The sequence below is a fragment of the Brassica napus genome, unplaced genomic scaffold (genome assembly GCF_020379485.1).
Source record: "Brassica napus cultivar Da-Ae unplaced genomic scaffold, Da-Ae ScsIHWf_1109;HRSCAF=1576, whole genome shotgun sequence".
Classification (NCBI taxonomy): Eukaryota; Viridiplantae; Streptophyta; class Magnoliopsida; order Brassicales; family Brassicaceae; genus Brassica; species Brassica napus.
The window spans coordinates 1-20,895 of record NW_026014533.1 but is presented as its reverse complement, the minus strand read 5'-3'; the positions used below and the strand labels follow the sequence as shown (position 1 = coordinate 20,895).

The following is a 20,895-nucleotide window of genomic DNA, read 5'->3' as shown; positions in this document are numbered from 1 at the left end:
AACAATCAATTATTATAGTATATTTATTTTATAAATATTTATATCCGTGCATGAGCATGGAAAATCACCTAGTAATTAGTATATGATAAAAAAAATTTCAAAACAAATAATAATCGAATGCTTATATCACAATATTTATATACAATAAACATATACTTTATGTTTTTTAAAAAGTTAAAACAATTATCCGCACAAAATGTAGTGATATGTTAAAGTTTTGTTTGATAATAATAAAAAGAAGATGTTAAAAAAAGTTTTTTGAAACTGATGACGTGGGGGCTAGCTAGCTTGGTGTGGATAAGTTGCAGGAGCGATTAGATTTGGGGAAACAGCGGAAAGGAATATGTCGATGGAGGTCACCACCGTTCTCAGACCTCTCGTCATCGCCGGAAAACCTACGCTTCCTCTTCTCCGACCGAAGATTCTCCATCTTCTTCGTCTCTCGCTTCCGCTTCGTCTCCCCCATCTATCTTATTCTTCCACCTCTCGTCTCACTTCTCCCAGTCTGTTCTTCTCTCAGTCTATAGCTGCAGTTTCAAAATTTTCGTCTTCATCGGGCTAACAATTTTCTTCCATTTTTATTTTATTTTGTTGTGTTTCAGTATCATTCGCTACACAGGAGAGTAACCTGAGCGAAAGTGATACGAGCGAGTGGGTGATGCAAGGTACCACTTATAATTTGAGATTTGTAGTGTTGAGGTTTTGATTTTCCATTTTGTTTATAGATTTTTATACATTGAGGAAGGATGTAGAAATAGCATCAGCTCGTGTTGAAGAGATTAGAGCTTCTGCTGGTTTGGAGCAGTTACAACACGAAATTGCTCTTTTGGAGTCAAAAGCTACTGATACCTCCTTCTGGGACGATCGTGCTAAAGCTCAAGAAACGCTTTCCGCCTTGAACGATCTCAAAGATCGGTTGCGCTTGCTCTCTGAATTCAAATCTATGGTACCTGATTCTTTTTGAATTGTCCTTAAAAATTGTGGTAATAATACTTTGTGAGCCAGGTTGAAGATGCGGAAACGATTGTTAAGCTAACAGAAGAGATGGATTCTACTGATGTGAGCCTGCTTGAAGAGGCCATGGGAATCATCAAAGAGTTGAACAAATCCGTTGATCGATTTGAGCTAACGCAGCTTCTATCAGGACCTTATGATAAAGAAGGCGCGGTAGTCACCATTACTGCTGGAGCTGGAGGGACTGATGCTCAGGTAATCACTGTTTACCTGACATGACAATCCTTTGAGACTATCTGTGTGTTTCCTATAATTTTTCTTTGATAACTTCCAGTGCAGGATTGGGCCGACATGCTACTTAGGATGTATATGAGGTGGGGGGAGAAGCAGCGGTACAAGACTAAAATTGTTGAAATGTCGGCTGGAGAGGAAGCTGGGATTAAGTCTGCCACGCTTGAGATCGATGGGCGTTATGCGTATGGTTACCTTTCTGGGGAGAAAGGAACTCATAGGATTGTACGACAATCACCATTCAATTCCAAAGGCCTTCGCCAGGTTTATTAACCTACTCCTCTTACTTAAAAAGTTTTTGACATGAAACAATTTATATGATTTTGTACACATCTATGGTAAATAGCAGCCGCTCACTAATGTGGTGGAGTGTTAATGAACTCCAAAAGCATATGTGTTTTTTTTTGTGCTATTCACTTATATTTTGATATTTGCACACAGACGAGCTTTTCTGGTGTGGAGGTGATGCCGCTTCTGCCTGATGAAGCAGTCGGAGTTGAAATACCAGAGGAGGACCTTGAGATTACTTTCACGAGGGCTGGTGGAAAAGGAGGACAGAATGTCAACAAGGTTGAAACTGCTGTTCGCATTACTCACATCCCTACTGGTGTTGCCGTCCGTTGCTCAGGTTTGTCCTTGCAGTCTCCACTAATCTACTCTTATGTTGGTCTAAGTAAACAACCTGTAGTGAAGAATCTGAATATCCCGCATGATCCTTTGACGCTTTCTCGCATGTTGTGCGTTACTGATATATGAGAAATGATTTTATATTGAGTGGCAGAGGAGAGAAGTCAATCGGCGAACAAGACGAGAGGTCTGGCCCGACTAAAGGCGAAACTGTTGGTGATTGCGGAGGAGCAACGTGCGACTGAAATCAAGGAAATAAGAGGAGATGTAGTGAAAGCTGAGTGGGGACAGCAGATCAGGAACTACGTGTTTCATCCTTACAAACTGGTTAAGGATGTCCGAACAAGTCATGAGACTTCAGATATCACATCTGTAATGGATGGTGACTTGGACCCTTTCATCAAAGCTTACCTTAAGCATAAGTACACCTTAGCCATGGCTTCTGTTGTAGCCAATTAGAACATTTTGATAGGTTTCTTCTCTTTTATTTCTCTCATTAGATAGAGTCATCTCCTCCTACACTGTTCAATTTACTATAAAATCTCGAAATTTTAAACAGATAAGCTTAAACAAGATCCTAATGCAATTCAATTCTGTTTGTAACTGCTATAGGAAACTAGGAATGGTAAAAAAGGTATATACCTTATATTATTGAAATACCTTAAAATTATATGTAACATTAAATGTGGCGGTAACGAGGAACCCGATACGTCGTCACATGCAATGTGATAATTATTTGAGTTATTCTTGGGTTCACCCCCTAGGGTGAACCTTTAGGTTCACCAACCAATAGAAAATTGTCATTTTAGATCTAATATCTTTTAATTAAGGAAACCAAATAACTTGGTAAATTATATTATCTTTTCAAAATAAAATTTAAAAATAAATAAAAATAATATATAAAAACGAATTCAAAAAAAAAAAAATGTTGTCAACAAAACACTAAACCCTAAACTCTAATACTAAACCCTAAACTCAAATCCTAAACCTTAAACCCTTGGGTAAACTCTAAACCCTTTGAAAAACACTAAACATGTTGTCAACAAAACACTAAACCCTAAACTCTAATCCTAAACCCTAAACCCTTGGGAAAACCCTAAACCCTTGGGAAAACCCTAAACCCTTGGATAAACCCTAAACCCTTAGGTAAACCCTAAACCCTTGGAAAAATACTAAACATTTGGATAAATTCTAAATTATAAATCTTAAACACTAAACTCTAAATCTTAAAAACAAATATTTTTTTTAAATAATCTTTTTTTAGAACTATTGTTATTTTTATTTATTTAATATTTTATTTTTTATTTTAAAAGCATAATATAATTTGGCAAGTTATTTTGTTTCCTTAATTAAAAGATACTAGATCTAAAATGACAATTTTCTATTGGTTGGTGAACCTAAAGGTTCACCCTAGGGGGTGAACCCAAGAAAAAGTCTAATTATTTCCCAAGATGTGGAGAACCCGAAGAAACTGTTACGCATGCTATTTTGAATGCCCACCAGCATTACTGCATTGTCTTTATCAGCAATTTAATCAAGCCCTTGCATTTTTCATTTACCGAACATTTATGCTAATATGGACTATCTTTTATGGAGAAAGAACAACATCGACGAACCAGAATTGGACATGGATCCTTATCTCTATATAATATGGTATATCCAGAAGGTTTAGAACGATAAACTAGGGGGATAGACAGAGATCCTATGAAGCTAGTCTGGTACGCAGAAAACGAGTGTCAAGCGTGGTTCAAAGAAAATGAGACAATACCTTTATCGCCACAAGAAACTCCTAATGAGCAAATAGAAGTCTGAAGCTTGAGTAATATTTGTATGGTGAATGGTTCATGGACCTCTACAACTCAGTTTAGTGGATGCATATGAGTTTGGATGGATAGCTTAGGAAATATTCAACTTATGGGGACAAACAACTTAAGAAGGAAAGAAGCTGTTTTGCGCACACATAATTAGAAGCATTATGATAGGTTATGAAAAGAATACTTATTCATTCAACATGTCATAACTTTGGTACGGATTGTAATGGGAAATGACCCTCATGCATGGCCGAGCTTCTTAACAGAAGTGGAGGTGATAAAGACTCTACGATTGTGTTTTCCAAACTTCAAGATCTCGTACATCCCAAGACCGAAAAATGTAATTTCTTATTCTTTAGCTAGGAGTAAAAGGTTTTTCATAGAGAAATTTGTTTTACTGATTGTTCTATTCCAGTTTGGTTACCCAGACAACCTTAAGTTTCAGTAATCAAATAGTCGTTCATTGTCAAAAATAGAAAATTTAACTGTATATCTCAGACACAACTACCGAACATTCAATTATTGCATTTCTTTCTTCTTAAGAGAATCTGATAACATAAATAAATCAAAACATGAGTTCCAATTGGTAATTGAAAGAGTTATGATCTTCTCTTGAAATCTAAAATAAGCTTAGCTTCAAAAATGGCCGAAAATAAAATAATCTAATCTATTAAAAAATTACAAAATTGAATTTACCCTAGTTTTCTCCAATATTTACATTGTCATGCCACTAAAGTATTAAATAATCCTAACTTAGGTAGTTATTGTCTTTTCCTATTTTATTAAATTATTTCCTAAATCAAGTTTTGCTAAATTTCTGTGTTCAAGATATTTCCTAAAATGATTTAGCTAAATTTTAGGAAAATTCAAGTTTAAAAAATATTTTTAATAATACTATGTAATATTTTTCAAGTATCATATAATCCCAACACATTTAGCTTGTAAGGCCTAAGATATATGTATTTTGAATATTCCAAAAATATAGGTTTAACTGTTACCATTAATTATTTTCAACAATAAAAAATATATATGCTAAGATTAAATATATATTCCAAACTCTATTGTGCTGTAAACATTTTTTTCTTTTGTTGATAAATAAATTTAACATTTCAACAAAAAAAATTTTTTAGAATTATTTGTAAAATAATATGGATTGTTTATAACCAAATATTCATTTTTTAATCTATCTAAATCTCACTTAATATATATATATATATATATATCAAATATTTCTAAAATATATTTTAACCTTTTCAGTTACTATTAATTATTTTCAACAATAAAAAATATCGATACTAAAATATAAATATCACTGAATTACTTGTAGAATAATATTTAATGTTTCTAACAATATTATTTTTCTGATGTATCTAAATCTCGCCATATGACCTATATTTAATCAAAATATTTAAATTATTATTACATTTGGAAAAAAAAATTTGTTAAGAGAAAAATTGCTCAAACATATTAATGGGTCAATATTTGTCGAATGTGTAGTATAGCGCACAAGTCAATATTTTTTACAGCATTTAAAATATTTAATTATTATGTTTATAAATATTTTGAAATAAGATAAATATTTAAAATGTTAATTAATAAAAATTTAAATAATATTCATGTTTTTAAAGTGTAATAAATACCTGCACGGGGGTGTGGGTCGAATTCTGGTATAGGTTAAAACACGATGTGAGAACTTTTATAAATAAGGGAAACTTTTTGGGCTGACTTGCAATTCTTGAGAATTGGTCGGTTTTAGCATGGGTGTCGACCGACACCAAGGGTGAGTGTCGATCGACACGCTCTTCAATTATCAACTCTGACTTCAACTTTTCAGCACAACTTCTCTTAATCCTCCACATAGCTCTTTATTCTCCAAAATGCTCCCAAACGTATATGAGCCTGCAAAGACTCTTGAACTGACTCGAAACATTGATATCGACTCTAAAACTGGACTTATACCATGGTCAAAATCCATAAAAACCAAGGTATATCAGTGAGCTGTAAGTATTTGGCCAAAGATGTTTTGTGAAACTTTACAAGAGAAGTTTCATATAAAAGTAATGGGAGCATGTTCCTTATAGTTTACTTGTCATGTTAACGACCGAGGAGAAAAAAAGTTAACAAGGGAAGAGACCTTAACGCGTGAAAGGAAGGTCTCTCTATATCTCTGTTGCTATGTAGTGCGAAGATGCCGATCTCGTTTTCTCGCAAACTAATTTGTGTGATTTGTTTGTAAAGATTATACAAAAGTGATTTTTAGAACTTGTGATGATTTTACGCAAGCTGTCTCGGACAAGTCATATCATATGCGAAACTTTCCATGTTATTTTTCATGGGAGATGTTTTGTGTATTGTTTGTAAGTGATTGTGACATTAATAAGCGAGGAGTACTGTTTCCTCGTTCATATCGCCATGTTGTTTTGAAAACCACTGATACTGTTTTCATGTAGACATTTTCGTATAACTTGTTCTAGTTGTACGAAAGTTGTGGGTAACCGATTCTATGAAGACTATTAGCGTATCTTTGTCGAGAGACGTAGGGTAGTGTTCTAAGAGTGATTATTACGCATATTTTACGTGAATTTTTTTCTTATAATCTTCTGGGAAATTTGTTTCGTTTAACTCAATGAGGTTTTACGTAAGCTATTTCTTGATGATGTTTTGCTAGCAACATTTTCGTAGGTTTTACACGAAACGCTAATGGTATATGTAATGAACATGTATTGCTCTTGACGATTTGGGTGTTAATGAGCGGGTGATATGATCAAATTAACCTTCAAGGTACTCTTTCAAATAAGAGGTTCGTTGTAGTAATTGAAGATTGAATTCACAGAGACTCTATGGTTCACACAATAGACTTGAGTTTCAGATTAAGCTAGGAAATCAGTTAGAAAGCAAATAACAAAATAAGAAAATAGATAGAAATGTAAGCGGTAGGAGAAATGCACTAGATCTAGGAATTATCACACAATGAATTCAAGACTACTATCAATGGTGTCGAGGGTTTATAAGGTTCAATTCTAGAACTCAAATGCAAACAACAAGTTATCCAACTCTCGTTGAGATAAACTATCATATTTCTAACTCGAATCAAATACCAACTCTCATTGCCTATACGCGATGAATCAAACAAGCAACAACCAATATTTGATGTTATTCAACTAAATCCTAGACCAACTCTCGTTGCGAATAAGTAATTAGTCCAGAAGTATTTGATTCAGGTTATCGGTCACACTCGTTCTATTCTGGTTATCCTGTGATTCTAGATTCAGGTTATCAGACACACTCTCTTTGTTACTCCAACTACTCTAGAAGCTAGTATGATAAAAAATCATGGTGTAGAAATCTATAAGAAACCCTAGCAATCCTATGATTATCAATTTGACATTAAACTCATGAAATCCTTAAATCTAACAAGGGTGATCTACTCAGACATGATAAGAGAAAAAAAATCCTATTGAAAAACCGAAACTAAAATTTGAATTGAATTTCATAAATAACCGCACAGATCATATATCTATAGAACCAAAAAAAAATTGAAGGACCAAGAACCAAATGGGTACTTGAAATTTTAAAATAGAAATTATAAACTTACAAATATTAACTATATTTAATTTATAAATAACCAAATATCCTAAAAATACTATTTATAAACCAAATTACTCGAAAAACCAAATTACCCAAAACATTTTTGACTAAAAATATTAAAAATTGTTCATTCTGAAAACCCCAAATTATCCGATAGTTTTATTTATAAATCCGTAGTTACCCGAAAAACCAGAATCAAATTAGAAGTGATTTGGACCCAATTTCTTTTTTGCATATGGCTAGGTTGCCAACTTTGCTGCTAAATCAAACCAAAAACTGAAGTAACCCAACTGAAACTAACAAACTTTCTAAACACCTGAACGGTTCCTAAATTTCTAGAACAAAAACCCCAAAAACGGAAATATCTGAACTGAAACCGAATGCTGGTTTAAAAAATAAAGAATAAAAAAAAATTGAAAAGTGAAAAATAGTTTAGGTAACACAAAAACAAAGGAAAAAGGAAAAAAATATTCTTGCAAAGTGATTAAAAGTGTTTTATTTTAGTCTAATTTTTAAAATCAAACTGAATAAAAATAATTGTTTTAGTAAATTTTAAATAAATGATATATTTTTGAAGAAACTAACACATAATAAAAGAAATTATAAAAAAAAAGAATAGTTTAGTTAACACAAAAACAAAGGTAAAAGGGAAGGGTAAATTTTATGTTTACCACTTTCATGGTACCACTTTTAATTTTTACCACCACTAAAGAAACATATTCAAAAATACATTCTTCATTAAGATGCAAAAGACTATATAACCTTGTTATCTATACATATAATAAATCATTATTAAAATAAATAAAAAAATAATTAATAAAATAATATTATTTTTATATTTTTGAATTATAGTTTTTCTTTATTTTTTTGTCATCAACTTAAAAACAGACTCATACATACTTATACTTTTTCAAATTCGAATTCTTTTATAATAAGTATGTATTTATATATTTATTAGAATCTTAAATTTCACATTCTAAAAACCCTACCTAATCCGTCAACTCTAAACCCTATGTCTAGATTAGTTAACCCTAGGAATAAAAGACAGGAGTATAAGTGTCTTTTACTCTTCATTAAAAGTGAAGAAAAAAATAATTAGTATAAACATGAAAAGTGGTACTATGAATGTGGTATTTGCGGTAATTTTCCAAAAGGGAAAACTATTTGGTGATAGTGATCAAAAGTGTTTTTGAAAAAATTGAAAGAAATGAAGAACAGAAGGGGAGGCTCGAACATGAATTGGGTGAGGCACCAAACGTCAAGAATTAGCCGGAAGAGCTAACACTTTCACTACCTACATATTTACACAAAGGATTTATATTATTGGGCATGTGTCACGTGCCACACCTATAATGTACGTGAATCCGCCCCTGCTTACAAGGCTTGAGAGTATTAGGTATCATGATTGTTAAATATTAGGACTAGATAATCGTGTCAAAGTGTAAGTCTGAGTCCCTGTACTTGTAGGTTTAACATCACATTATCAATGACTGACTTTCCTGTTGCTCACTCTCCCTTTAACCTTTTCGGGTGAGATTGAGTAGTAGTTGGACGTTGAACGCTTTTTTGCTACTTGATATATTTTTTTCTTTTAATTTTTTTTGCTTATTTCAGTTACTGGGGATGCTATTTAATTATTAATAAAGTGTGATTTAGGATAATTTGAAGAGACGTGAAAAAGCGTTATTGTAAGTGATCCAACATTCTCGATAAAGGATGTGATGAGTGTTATATTCTTAAGCGGTGATTTCTGAATGACCCTCTCTTGCATGGCTAACTATGTATATATATTTATTATTTTTGCCAGTTCATTTTATTTTTCTCTTCTAATAGGTACTCCTCACTTTGTGTTATTTTTCCTTTTAAGTATTCATATCTTGAGTCGGTCTAAAATCTAAAATGGATCATGCAAAGGAAGATAAGCCCATCTACAATAAAATGGTCTTAAACAATTTTTAAAAATGTAAAATGAGATACAAACTCACGGCCACGAGAAAACAAAGACAACGATAAAAAATATTTAAAAGAAAAACAAAAGAAAAATATCGTTTGACCGCAAACAAAAAATATTTTCAAAATTATTGAAATAATCTCTAATTTTTAGAAACAATTACAAAATAGAAAAGAAATAAAAAAATTAGATATGTCCAGTTAAATAAAAGGAAAGAGGACCACAAATAGTTGAAAATAAAATATATCATAACTAAAATGTATATTATACATATATGTTAAGATTATATTGTATACAGTGAATCATAGATATGTCAAATTTTTATTGATTACTTTTATCTAGGGAAAAACTAATATCCAATTATAGCTTGGTTCATATGGTATGAGTAATTTACTAAAATATACCTTACACTTAGCATATATATCATCTCATAAAACTATTTTATTTTCTTAATAGTAACAATCTTTATTAACATATAATTTTTTTACATCTTTGTAATAGTTAGACATGTGTTCCAATAGTATGTCAAACTCCAAAAAAAAATCGATTTCGGTTCGAGAATTGTGAAAAATAATCCACAACAATTGTAAATGTAACATAAAAAGAAATGTAATATATTTTTTTTTGCTAAAATTTAAATATCATATAGATGATTGGAAGATCTTAATTCTTAGGTCAGAGCCACTCCGGAAAATAGAAAAAAAAACAAGGCGGATCAATAGAATGTTTACTTTGTTTGAATGACTATAAATTTTTGTTAGGGATAATTCAGACTATGTTAAATTAAAATTATCATTTGAGCGGTAAACCTTTCACAATGCGATTTACACCCATCATTTATATCTTTGATTTTTTATTTGTAACAGTTATTGGTTGGTAAAATATCTAATTATTGTGTGGATAAAATGAGATAATGAAATCTTTCTGTTCATTATCTTTAATCTATTACATTTGTGACCCTCATATCTGTATAAAACGAACCTATTACATAACGAGAACAATATAGTTTATCTTTAATTTTCACATTCTCTAAGCTTTGGGCGGTCGGTATTTTTTCTCAGTTCTTAAAAATCCCAGTCAGTTATGTCAAATTGTAGCATTGAACAACTGCATGATTTCTATGTTCAAGAAAGACTGCTTTTCGTTAAATTGGTACAAAAATTTTCAAGATCTCCAGCTGAGTCACTTCTTGTCATGGCCACATGGCTTTGGCTTGAAGACTTTGGCTTTGAGCACATCTTCTCAGTCATCATGGCGCTCAACGATCCACTCATTGCAGCTCTTGCTAATGAGGCTGTCTTATGCTTCCGGTGTCTTGAATCCGAAGAACCTCCAAATGGTTTCAGTCAGATCCCTGTGACTGCAGAATTTATGGATATATCTCTTCAAATAATCTACCAAAATCGATACAGTGCCATCACAGGAATCAAAAACTTTTTAACCACTGTTTGCTCAAGAATTTTCTCTGACATCGTTCAACAAGTTCTCCCATCCTCCTACATCACTAGCCACAACCAGCCTCTCATCATCCCCGGGTTCCCGCATCCAACTTTTGGGAGCATCAACGTGATGCCTAGTGTTGCTTCCTTGGATAATTTCTCCAGCAGAAATTTATTCCCTATCCCTAGTGGTATATGGGGCTGGAATGCTAGTTGCATCGCAACTGAAAACGACCGGACCCTTTTTCTAACGTTTTCTCGTGGAATCCCAGTATCCGAAGCGGAAGTGAGGCTGGTATTCACAGAAAAATATGGAGAAAACTGTGCTAAGGGCGTTCACATACCTAAGTACGGTGGAAACTTACCCAATGAGAACTTGAATAGTAATCAGGATGTTCAACAACAATCACTATATGGGAGGCTGGTCTTGGACTCAGTCGTTACTGTGGATCGTATACTTATGGGCGAGAGTAAACAAAAGTTTTACATCGACGGGAAGCCTATTTGGGCTCGTAAGTTTAAAAATAGATACAGAAAATAAAAAGATGCCTATGTAACTTGTTCAAGTGACAATATTATTATTATCTTCTCTTTCTTTTTTTCTGATGCTAAATCTTTTATTTTATGTCATAAATAATCATATTGTTGGATATGCTGACAAAAAAAAATAGTTGTCTTGGATATCTTTCTTTCCTGTCTAATCGAAATATTTTGATTGGGAATAATGGACTACCCTCTAAATAAAAACTACTCCAGTCTAAAGGCTAGATGTTACAACTTACAACCTTCTCTCCAATAAACCGATTACCCCGAAGAGAAAAAGTGATCTAACAAAGGAATGACACAAATAAACCATAAAATAGAGGTTTCAACCTTCTCTCTAGATCTATCCATTTGTTATTGACTGTTTGCCGACTCCGGCTGCTTCCATAGAGCTGTAGTCGCTCTTTGTCTTTTGATCTAGATATTTCGCTTTTGCTCTCGTTTTACTCTACATGTGGATTTCCAGACCTTCGATCTTGCTGTGCCCCTTCCAGAAGGAACAAAAGTTTTAGCTAATCTTGCTGTGTATTAATCGTTCTTCTCCTATTAATCTTTCTAGTCAGCGTGGGTTGGGTTTACTACCCTTCAGATCTATTTATTTCCAAGATACATAATGATGGATTGAATGATTTGCATGTTGATATTAATCTCTCTTAATTTGGCTCATATTTGGTTTCGATCTTCATCCTTGTCAAGTTCTCGATCAAATTTGAACCTGTTTATGAGTGGTTTCGGTCCTTGTGGTTTATCTTATGATTTGATCGAGATCTACATTCTGTCATGCTTCAATTTTGCGTTTCAAGTCGGTTTTTCTCTGTCTGCGTATTTCTGGTTGATGACTTATGAACTAAAAATGGTTCTGTCTCCTAAAGTATGAAGCTTTAGTCTCTTATTCTCTTGGGATATTCACTATAGGAGGATTCCCTCGTATTGTCTCTATCAAAAAGCTCTAAAGAAAATCTTCATGACTTGTTTTATTTGAAACACAATCTTCATGCCTTGTTGTTATTGATTTTTGTTGTTTTTTTTATCTGTTCCTTGCGTCTGCCAGTTTGGATCTGTTAGTTTAGATTATCTGCTTGTTCTATGTTTCCATACTTTCCCATTTGTGGACTTTCGTCTCTGAAGACCTTTGTGTTGGTTTGTCGGCTCTTGATTACCGGAGTTCATTGAAATTGCAAGATTTTGTAACTGTTCTTGTTGAATATAATCCTTCTTTTATTGTTAAAAAATATGTTAAAACCTCCTCAGTAATGAACACTAGGCCAAAGAGGATGACACTCATTGCAGTCTCTCGAAATACTTTTCAATGAGTTGGATACCTCTCTTCTCTGATTGCGAAAAGAGTCCACATCGAATGTAAATGTAAAAAATGAAATATAAAGTGTTCATATTTTTTAATGATGCCGAGGTTTTGGGTTTGTAAGCTCGTGTACCTTTCTAGACAAAAACTAAACCTATATTAAATTAATTCTCTTTTGGAGGTACCGTTCACGTTAGGATTTAATTCAAATTCTGATATCCTTAATTTTTTATTTATAATTATTTCTTAAAAATCATTATAAAATATCTAGTATAATATGTGGTTTGTCCTTTATTTTAAAAATTTGTGACCCTCATATCCATATATGTGAAACGAACATATTAGATAGCGATCACATTATTGTGTCCGGATTTTGCGTGGTAAGTACTATACACTAAGTTTGCCATTTTGGGCTAGTGATATAGATACCCCTTCATACATATATGTATGGACTAGTGTATCTGCAGTGAGGCCTCTGCTGTTGTTGGAGATTTGGCAAAAGATCTATTTAGGTTATGATGTAAGAGCATGGAAGGATCCACGGATTCCAACTTCAACTTCACCTGCAAGGTCGGCTAGGCCAAATGTCCCAGTAGCACATCTCATAATTAAGTTAGTGATTTAGTTGATGAAGAATCAATGGAATGGGACGTTGTGATGCTTGATAACTTTGTAGCACAAGAAATATACCATTGGTTAGAAGCTTGGACATAATCTGATATTTACATCGTGATACTTATTGTTGAATTTTTACCAAGAGTGGTATGTAAACTGTTAAGTCAGGAAACTTGATGGACATACATATAATTAAGGCTGAAGAATATGTTGTTTACGTAAAACCAAGCATCGCGAAACTCCAGCATAGGTGGGGGAGGATATCACAGTTCATTTTGAAGACCCAAAAACGTCCATGATGAGGAGCCATATATCGGGCAAAGCCAAAGGAGATTCAAGCTCATTTTTACTTAGTTTTCTTATGTATGAAGTACTTATGTAAAATATCAAAGTATTAAATATTATAAAAAATGTGTGGAAATATGTAGAGTACTTAGGAGCGAAATTGCTTAAGGGAGGCTATTTCACCACGAAGTAACTTCATAGATAGGAAAAGATCTGAGTTGTTAGATCGGTTCATTCTCAACCGTCCATTAAGAAAGTGGGATGTGTATATAAAGGGCTGAAGCCTCATTGTAAGATTCATTCACCAAGTTATAAAATAAATACTTCCTTAAGCTCTAATCTCTCTCTAAAATGTCCTCACTCTTTCTCTATGTACTGATCGAGTAATAGGAGTTAGGCTGACTTAGCAATCACTAGGATGAAAAGGTGCTAAAACTGCACGTTCTGGCAAAGTAAAGAATCAGTCCGTGACAACATGCCCCCTTAGGTCTTCACCTACGTCCACCCCTGGACTCAAGGTCCCCCTCTCAAATAACCACTCTTGTTTCCATCAGTTTTTGAAGCAATCATACATAGTTTTAATTTTTCCTCTTATTCTTTTTGTCGGCTATTTTTCCTATTAACAAAAAAATCAAGATTATACAAAATGCCAGTGTACAAATATATCTCTCGAAGAGTAGCCTCGACCGACTCCCACCCTTCTGGAAATTAACTCAATCTAAACATTTTGAATTTTTCTACAATATGTAAAATTCAGAAAAATGTATTAAAATGAGTGATTGACACACTTTATTCTAATAAATAGGGGTACTATCGCGCTGCGCACAAGATTTTAAAATATTGCTTACTCGTTTGTTGTATAGATGGTGTGGTTCTACTTGGTTACTTGCATATGTTATTGAGTACATGTTGGTATGCATAAATGGTTTGTGGGAGGATGGTGTTTTAGATATATTTGGTCGTGTAGTCACATCTGTTTGCCTACACGGATGTGTGTGAGTGGTGGCTGTATTATTTAGTGAGACATAGAAGGTTGATATAGTGTCGTTTTGTACTGGCGGAGATTTTCTTTGGCGTCAGTGGGTGTATGATGGTGTAGTTGTTGTGTCATTAAATTGTTGTTGGCATTTGATATGCAAATGGGTGAATTTGATTATTTAGGTTTGGACCTGCTTGCGTTTTGGAAAGTTAATTGTAAGTGATACATAAAAAGAAAGATTGGATGTGTAACTACCATACCTTCTCTAGAACAAATCTAAATGTTAGCGAGTCTTGTCATCTGTATGTAATAATAACACTTCTAGGATTGCTCTTTTATACATTTCATGTAGGACTTTTGTGGAATTCTTTAGACTCTTAAATTAGCTATGTAAAGTGGGTTTCTGTGTTTTCTTATTATGCCGAGCCGAGTGATATACATGTGTATTCCCAGCAAACTTTTGATTTGTTTCTTTTTCTCCTATCTAAGTTTATCTGAATATGTGCTCCATTCATTAAAATTTTCAGTGCAGAGCATGAGCAGACCGTAGAGATATGTTGCATAGTCGTGTGAAGTTGTGGCTGTGGTCCGTATGTGATGCACCCCAATGTTGATGTTTTTGTACATATGGTACTCTTCTATGCCTAAAATGTAGTGGCCTCCAGTAGTTGGCCACCTCTGTTAGGTTCAACTTGTTGTAAACATGTCAGTATTTTGCAGCTTGTGTCAGCGGTGGTAAAACGAGCATACTATGGCTGGGATGATATCTTGAGGATGCTGCAACGTGTGACATTATGTCTCTTAAGATGGCATGTGAGAGAGACTCCAATGGTGTCAGCTGTTTTGTTTGTTGTCATTACTATTTTTTTCTTTCTCATAGATGGTTTTTGAAAATGATTGTAGTAGCTGAGTATATATATACCGGATTGTTGTATATATGAACTTCACTTTATCTATCTTGTAACAGCAAGTGTTTTTTGTTATATTGTTCTCTTAGTTGTTAATAAGAGTATCTCTTATGGCTATCCTCATCTTTTTAAATAATGTAAATTTAAAATGAGTTTGAGTTTTGATCCAATAATTTTTCTAATTTTTCCCCTTAAAAGAAGACATTCCAAATATATTTTTTATTAAATTCTAATAATACTTTTTTAATACTTACAAATTTTACTCAGTAATAATTTTATTTTAAATAAATATTTTTTATATATATAAGTTTAGTTTTCAACAGCATAAATAATGATTTATTAGAATTTATATTTTTGTTAATGGAAGTATTAATAATTTTATTAAATTATAAAATGCATATCTTAATATATTTAGATATAAGAAAAACTATGTAGAAGTTTAAAGATGGTAAATAAAAAATAGTTTTAAAATGAAATTGTAAATAGTATTTCCTCAAACTTGATGTGTTACAAATTATATCCTCTCTATTTTTTTCTTTAAAATGATGTATTATTGGAAATATTTCTTTCATTGTTATGCTTTTATTCAAAATAATGTATCATTGAAGACAGTTTAAATAAAGTTGTAGTGAGAGTTTAAAGCTATCGAAAATCAAGAAAGTGAGTGTTGGGTTTCAAACATGTGGTACATCGGATGGTCGGTTTAATTGTTATTGGGCGTAGTAGTTGGTTATGGGTCATTGTAGCCAAGATTTTTTTCCCCGATGTCGTGTGCATTGCTGTAAAATTTTGAGGCATATGTTATGTATATATATTAGTGGGCTTGTCTATGATTGTAGTAGCTGCTTCTACGCTAACCCCTGGCGCGGTATAGCCTTTCACATTTGGCCAAACATTGATCTTAATGCTAACACGAAATTGGCATGATCTAACACTCGACTCAAAATGCTTCCGGCAATAAGGTTAAACACAGCCAAAACACTTCGGCTACAAAACAAAACATATAAGAAATGTCTTTCGTGAAACATCATTTGAAAATTTTCTGGTACAACTTTCAAGAGATAGCTCTCGTCTAATGAGGATGAGCTATACAAAATATTTTTTTTCGAAAAATTCATGCAAAATAATTTTTTTAAATAAAAAAATCACTCTATTTGCTTCAGTCCAACAAAAGAGTTTCTTCCTTGCAAGCGATCAGGTGTCTCTTGCCTTCTTCCTTGCAACAAACTACGAAGAAGACTTACACATATATACCGTCTCCTTGCGACAAACTCCAAGGACCACTCTCTCATAGCCTCATGCTCGATATTAACTGTGGAAAAGGCTCTCTCACATAATTACTTACGGCTCTCATTGCCTCGTGTTCCCAATCACGTGAGTATAGGTCAGAAGGTTCTCATAACGTTAATTTACGTTTACTCTAAAGGAATAACCTAGTCTTCAGAAACGTGAGGCATTGCAAAAATTCAAACAATTGGATTCTGGCATAAATGTTTTCCTTGATGAAAGTTCCATCTTAGAAAATTTTACAATGACACTGACTAACACTTCTCGAAAACACCCCACCACAAAGGTTTAAATCCAGAACGATAAGCTTACAAGACTTATCACCATGTCGGTTTCTGATCACAACAGACGAAAGCCAAAATCCTAAGGAGACTTATTAATTATTCTCTCACTGTAAAGGTAGGTTCTCGAATATCTGATAAGGAGACTTATAAAAAAAAAAAAAAATTGGGTTAGTATCTTCCAAGTAAATTCTGGGTTGATTATCGGTTCTACAATCAAATATAGTCTTATAATCTGAGAACTTATCGCTGACTTCAAAATTGAGAAATGTACATTTTTATTATGAAATAGTATAATTCAACTTGCTGAAGCTCTTGCAGTAAATCCGTCAGTCGTTAATATAGATAATAAAATCGTATAGGTGACTTATAATTTGGTTTGTTAATTTAAAGGTTTTTATTGAAGTACAGTAATAATAAGTAGTGAATTAAAGAAATTTTTATTTCATAATGTTTTTAACTTGGGAAGAAAAGTATTTGGTCGTCGACCGAAGTAATTAAGTTGTCAGCAAGATGAATGAAATCATATAACTCAAATAAATCAATCCTAGAGATATCTTTTGTAATTCTCATAGTCTATGTAACAACCCAATAAAAGAGCCCATTGTTAGTTCATTATTTGCCTCAATCCAAGAAAAATAAAGTCTTAAACCTTTCTTACCAATATTTATAACTCACTTCCCTCTTTTTATCCATCAAAAAGGTAGTTCTTTGCTTTGAGTTACTAATCGTTAAATAATCCGAAGACTGGTCCTCATCAAATTTTTCCCACCAGGAAATTTTTTCGGCGAGCTTTTGGGCAAGTTTCCAACATGTTTTCTGGCAAGTGATAAAATCATTAGTTCCCAAATTGTTTTCAACGAGTTATGAAAAAATCATTAGTGAGTCGTCCAGCGAGTTTTTTTTTGCATCCCTTCTCTTTATATTTTGATAGTTTTTGCTAGCCGGTCCGTCCGACCTAGTTGACCCGGGTTTGGTCTGGTTTGATATGTTTGATTTGGTTATCCATTTTGCTGTTCAAGACCTATTCTGATTGTTTTTTTTTGTTCTGATTTCATATTCAAAAGCCATTCGAGCACTCGTTATTCAGAAACCATCTTTCACAATTTATAAAGCGAGTGCTATTCTCTTAAATTATTGAAACTCTGTTTAGAACTTCGTACATGTATAGCTTAGTATTGAATAAGTTTCATCTCGGTGCATTGAGTCCGTTTGGAGTCTTGCATGTTTTTAATACATTATTTTGCATGTTTTAAGATTGGTGTCGTTATATTTGTAATTGTGTAGATATGACAAGATACATAGACGGACTAATGTATTCCGCAGTTGTGAATAATAATGTGGCCAACATAGTCATCATGTTCAGCCATAGCCAAGAGGTTGATAAAGCATCACATTGGCTGTGGGTGGGAACTAGTCCCATACATGAAGCCTCCATAAGGGTAAGCTTCTACTTGGAGTGAACGAGCATTATCTCGCACATATGACCATTGCTTACAAGGCTTGAGCGTATTAGGTGTCATGATTGCTAAATATTAGGATTTGATAATCGTGTCAAAGTGCAAGTCTGAGTCCCTGGACTTGTGGTTTTAACATCACAATATCAGTGACTGACTTTTCTGTTGCTCTCCCTCCCTTTACCCTTTTTCCCTTTTTGGGTGAGATTGAGTAGTAGTTGAATGTTGAACGCTTTTGTGCTATTTGGTATTTTTTATTTTATTTTCTTTTAATTTGTTTTTGCGTATTTCATTTATTGGAGATGTTATTTAATTATTAATAAAGTGTAATTTAGGATAATTTGAAGATACATGAAAAAACGTTATTGTAAGTGACCCACCAATCTCGAGAAATGATGTGATGAGTGTTATATTCTTAAGCGGTGATTTCTGAATGACCCTCTCTTGCATCGCTAACTCTGTATATATATTGTTTAGTTTGGCAAGTTCATTTTATTTTTCTGTCTAATCGGCACTCCTCATTTTATCTTATTTTGCCTTTTAGGTATTCTTATCTTGAGCCGGTATAATATTTAGAAACAGGTCATGTGAAGGAAGAGAAGCCCATCTTCAATAAAATTGTTTAATAACAAATGTATAATGAGATACAAACTCACAGTCGCGAAAAAACAAAAAAAAAACTAGAAAAAAATATTTAAAAGAAAAGCAAAAAAAATATCGTCAGACAGCAAAAATAATATTTTCAAAATTATTGAAATAATCTCTAATTTTTAGAAAAAATTACAAAATAGAAAAGAAATAAAAAATTAGATATATCCAATCATCATGTTCAGCCATAGCCTAGAGGTTGATAAAGAATCACATTGGCTGTGGGTGGGAACTCGTCCCATACATGAAGACTCCATAAGGGTAAGCTTCTACTTGGAGTGAGCGAGCATTATCTCGCACATGGGACCACTGCTTACAAGTAATGGCGGATTTAGAAAACAATGAAACATGGAGCACAATATAAAAAACAAAATATATTTTTATAAATAAAATTAAATAATATATATTTTAAAACTAAATATTAGTTTTTAAAAAATTTAAATTTATTTTTAAAACTTTATATATTATTCTAATGAATCAAATAAAATCAATATATAATTTATAAGGTTAAATATTCAATTTAATAAATATTAATAAATCATAAATTTCATAGAATATCTATAAAATTATTTTTTTATTTATTTGTGTCTAATTACTAAAAATATTAATTAAAATAATTGTTTGAGAAATTTTTTAAATCAATTTTATATTCTGAAGAAACTAATATTAAATAAAAGAAAATAAAAACAAATTATAGTAAGAAAAACTAAAAAAATTGAAAGTGAAAAATAGTTTAGGTAACACAAATAGGAAAGGAACGTATAAGAATAAAATTGCAGGAATTGGAAGGAATGCTTGTTCCTTGTCAAATTTAACAAGGAATGTTTTTGTTCTATATTTCTCTACAAAAAAAGGAATGGAGAGGAACAAAAAGGAAAAACTATTCCTTGTGAATGGTGATTTTTTTGGGAATGATAAGGAATTCAGTGTTCCCCTCCGTTCCTTGGTCACCATTCAAAGCCAAAAACAAAGGTAAAAGGAAAAAATATTTCTTGACAAAGTGATTAAAAGTGTTTTAAACAATTGTATGAAGGAACATAAATCCATCTACAATAAAATTGTTTTACACAATTTTAACAAATGTAAAATGAGATACAAATCACCACCGCGAGAATACAAAGACAACTATGAAACAAAAATATTTAAAAGAAAAACAAAAAAACAAATATCGCCAGACAGCAAAAAAAAATATTTTCAAAATTATTGAAATAATCTATAATTTTTAGAAACAATTACAAAATAGAAAAGACAAAAAAAATTAGATATATCCAGTTAAATAAAAGGAAAGCAGACCACAAATAGTTGAAAATAAAATATATCATAATTAAAATTTATATTTTACAAAAAGTTAAGATTTATATTGTATACAGTGAATCATATATATGTATAAAACGAACCTATTACATAAGGAGATCAATATAGTGTACCTTAATTTCACATTCTCTAAATTTCGGCGGTCGGTATTTTTTCTCAGTTTCTTAAAAATCCCAGTCAGTTATGTCAAATTGTAGCATTGAACAACTGCATGCTTTCTAACGTAAAACCGAGCATCACGAAACTCTGACATAGGTGGGGGAAAATATCACAGCCCATTTTGAAGACCCAAAAACGTCCATGATGAGGAGCCATGTATCGGGCCAAGCCAAAGGAGATTCCAGCCCATCTTTACTTAGTTTTCTTATGTATGAAGTATTTATGTAAAATATCTAAGTATTAAATATTATAAAAGGTGTGTGGAAATATGTAGAATACTTAGGAGCGAATTTGCTTAAGGGAGGCTATTTCACCATGAAGTAACTTCATGAGTAGGAAAAGATTTGAGCCGTTAGATCGGTTCATTCTCAACCGTCCATTAAGAAGGTGGGATGTTAATATAAATGGCTAAAGCCTCATTGTAAGATTCATTCACCAAGTTAAAAAACAAGTAC

General features: G+C 32.6%; 2 protein-coding genes across 2 annotated transcripts; both read left to right on the top strand.

Annotated features, from left to right (window-relative positions):
• Positions 1–231: 231 nt before the first annotated feature.
• On the top strand, positions 232–2,475 carry LOC106451543 (peptide chain release factor PrfB1, chloroplastic). The gene is made up of 7 exons (XM_013893481.3): positions 232–503; positions 603–665; positions 726–946; positions 1,006–1,209; positions 1,294–1,509; positions 1,687–1,873; positions 2,027–2,475. The coding sequence occupies exons 1-7, from the start codon at positions 344–346 to the stop codon at positions 2,329–2,331; spliced, it is 1,356 nt and encodes a 451-aa protein (XP_013748935.2). The 5' UTR covers positions 232–343; the 3' UTR covers positions 2,332–2,475.
• A 6,839-nt stretch (positions 2,476–9,314) lies between these two features.
• On the top strand, positions 9,315–13,589 carry LOC106454938. The gene has a single exon (XM_048771350.1). It carries the CDS (start codon positions 10,306–10,308, stop codon positions 11,200–11,202), a length of 897 nt encoding a protein of 298 aa, XP_048627307.1. The 5' UTR covers positions 9,315–10,305; the 3' UTR covers positions 11,203–13,589.
• Positions 13,590–20,895: the final 7,306 nt, after the last annotated feature.

Bases quoted from the DNA above. Each gene is read 5' to 3' on its own strand.
- LOC106451543 (XM_013893481.3), top strand. From the start codon at position 344: ATGTCGATGGAGGTCACCACCGTTCTCAGACCTCTCGTCATCGCCGGA. The intron at 504-602 runs GTCTGTTCTTCT...GTTGTGTTTCAG, and splicing joins CTCTCGTCTCACTTCTCCCA to TATCATTCGCTACACAGGAG. The intron at 1,210-1,293 runs GTAATCACTGTT...CTTCCAGTGCAG, and splicing joins CTGGAGGGACTGATGCTCAG to GATTGGGCCGACATGCTACT.
- LOC106454938 (XM_048771350.1), top strand. From the start codon at position 10,306: ATGTCAAATTGTAGCATTGAACAACTGCATGATTTCTATGTTCAAGAA.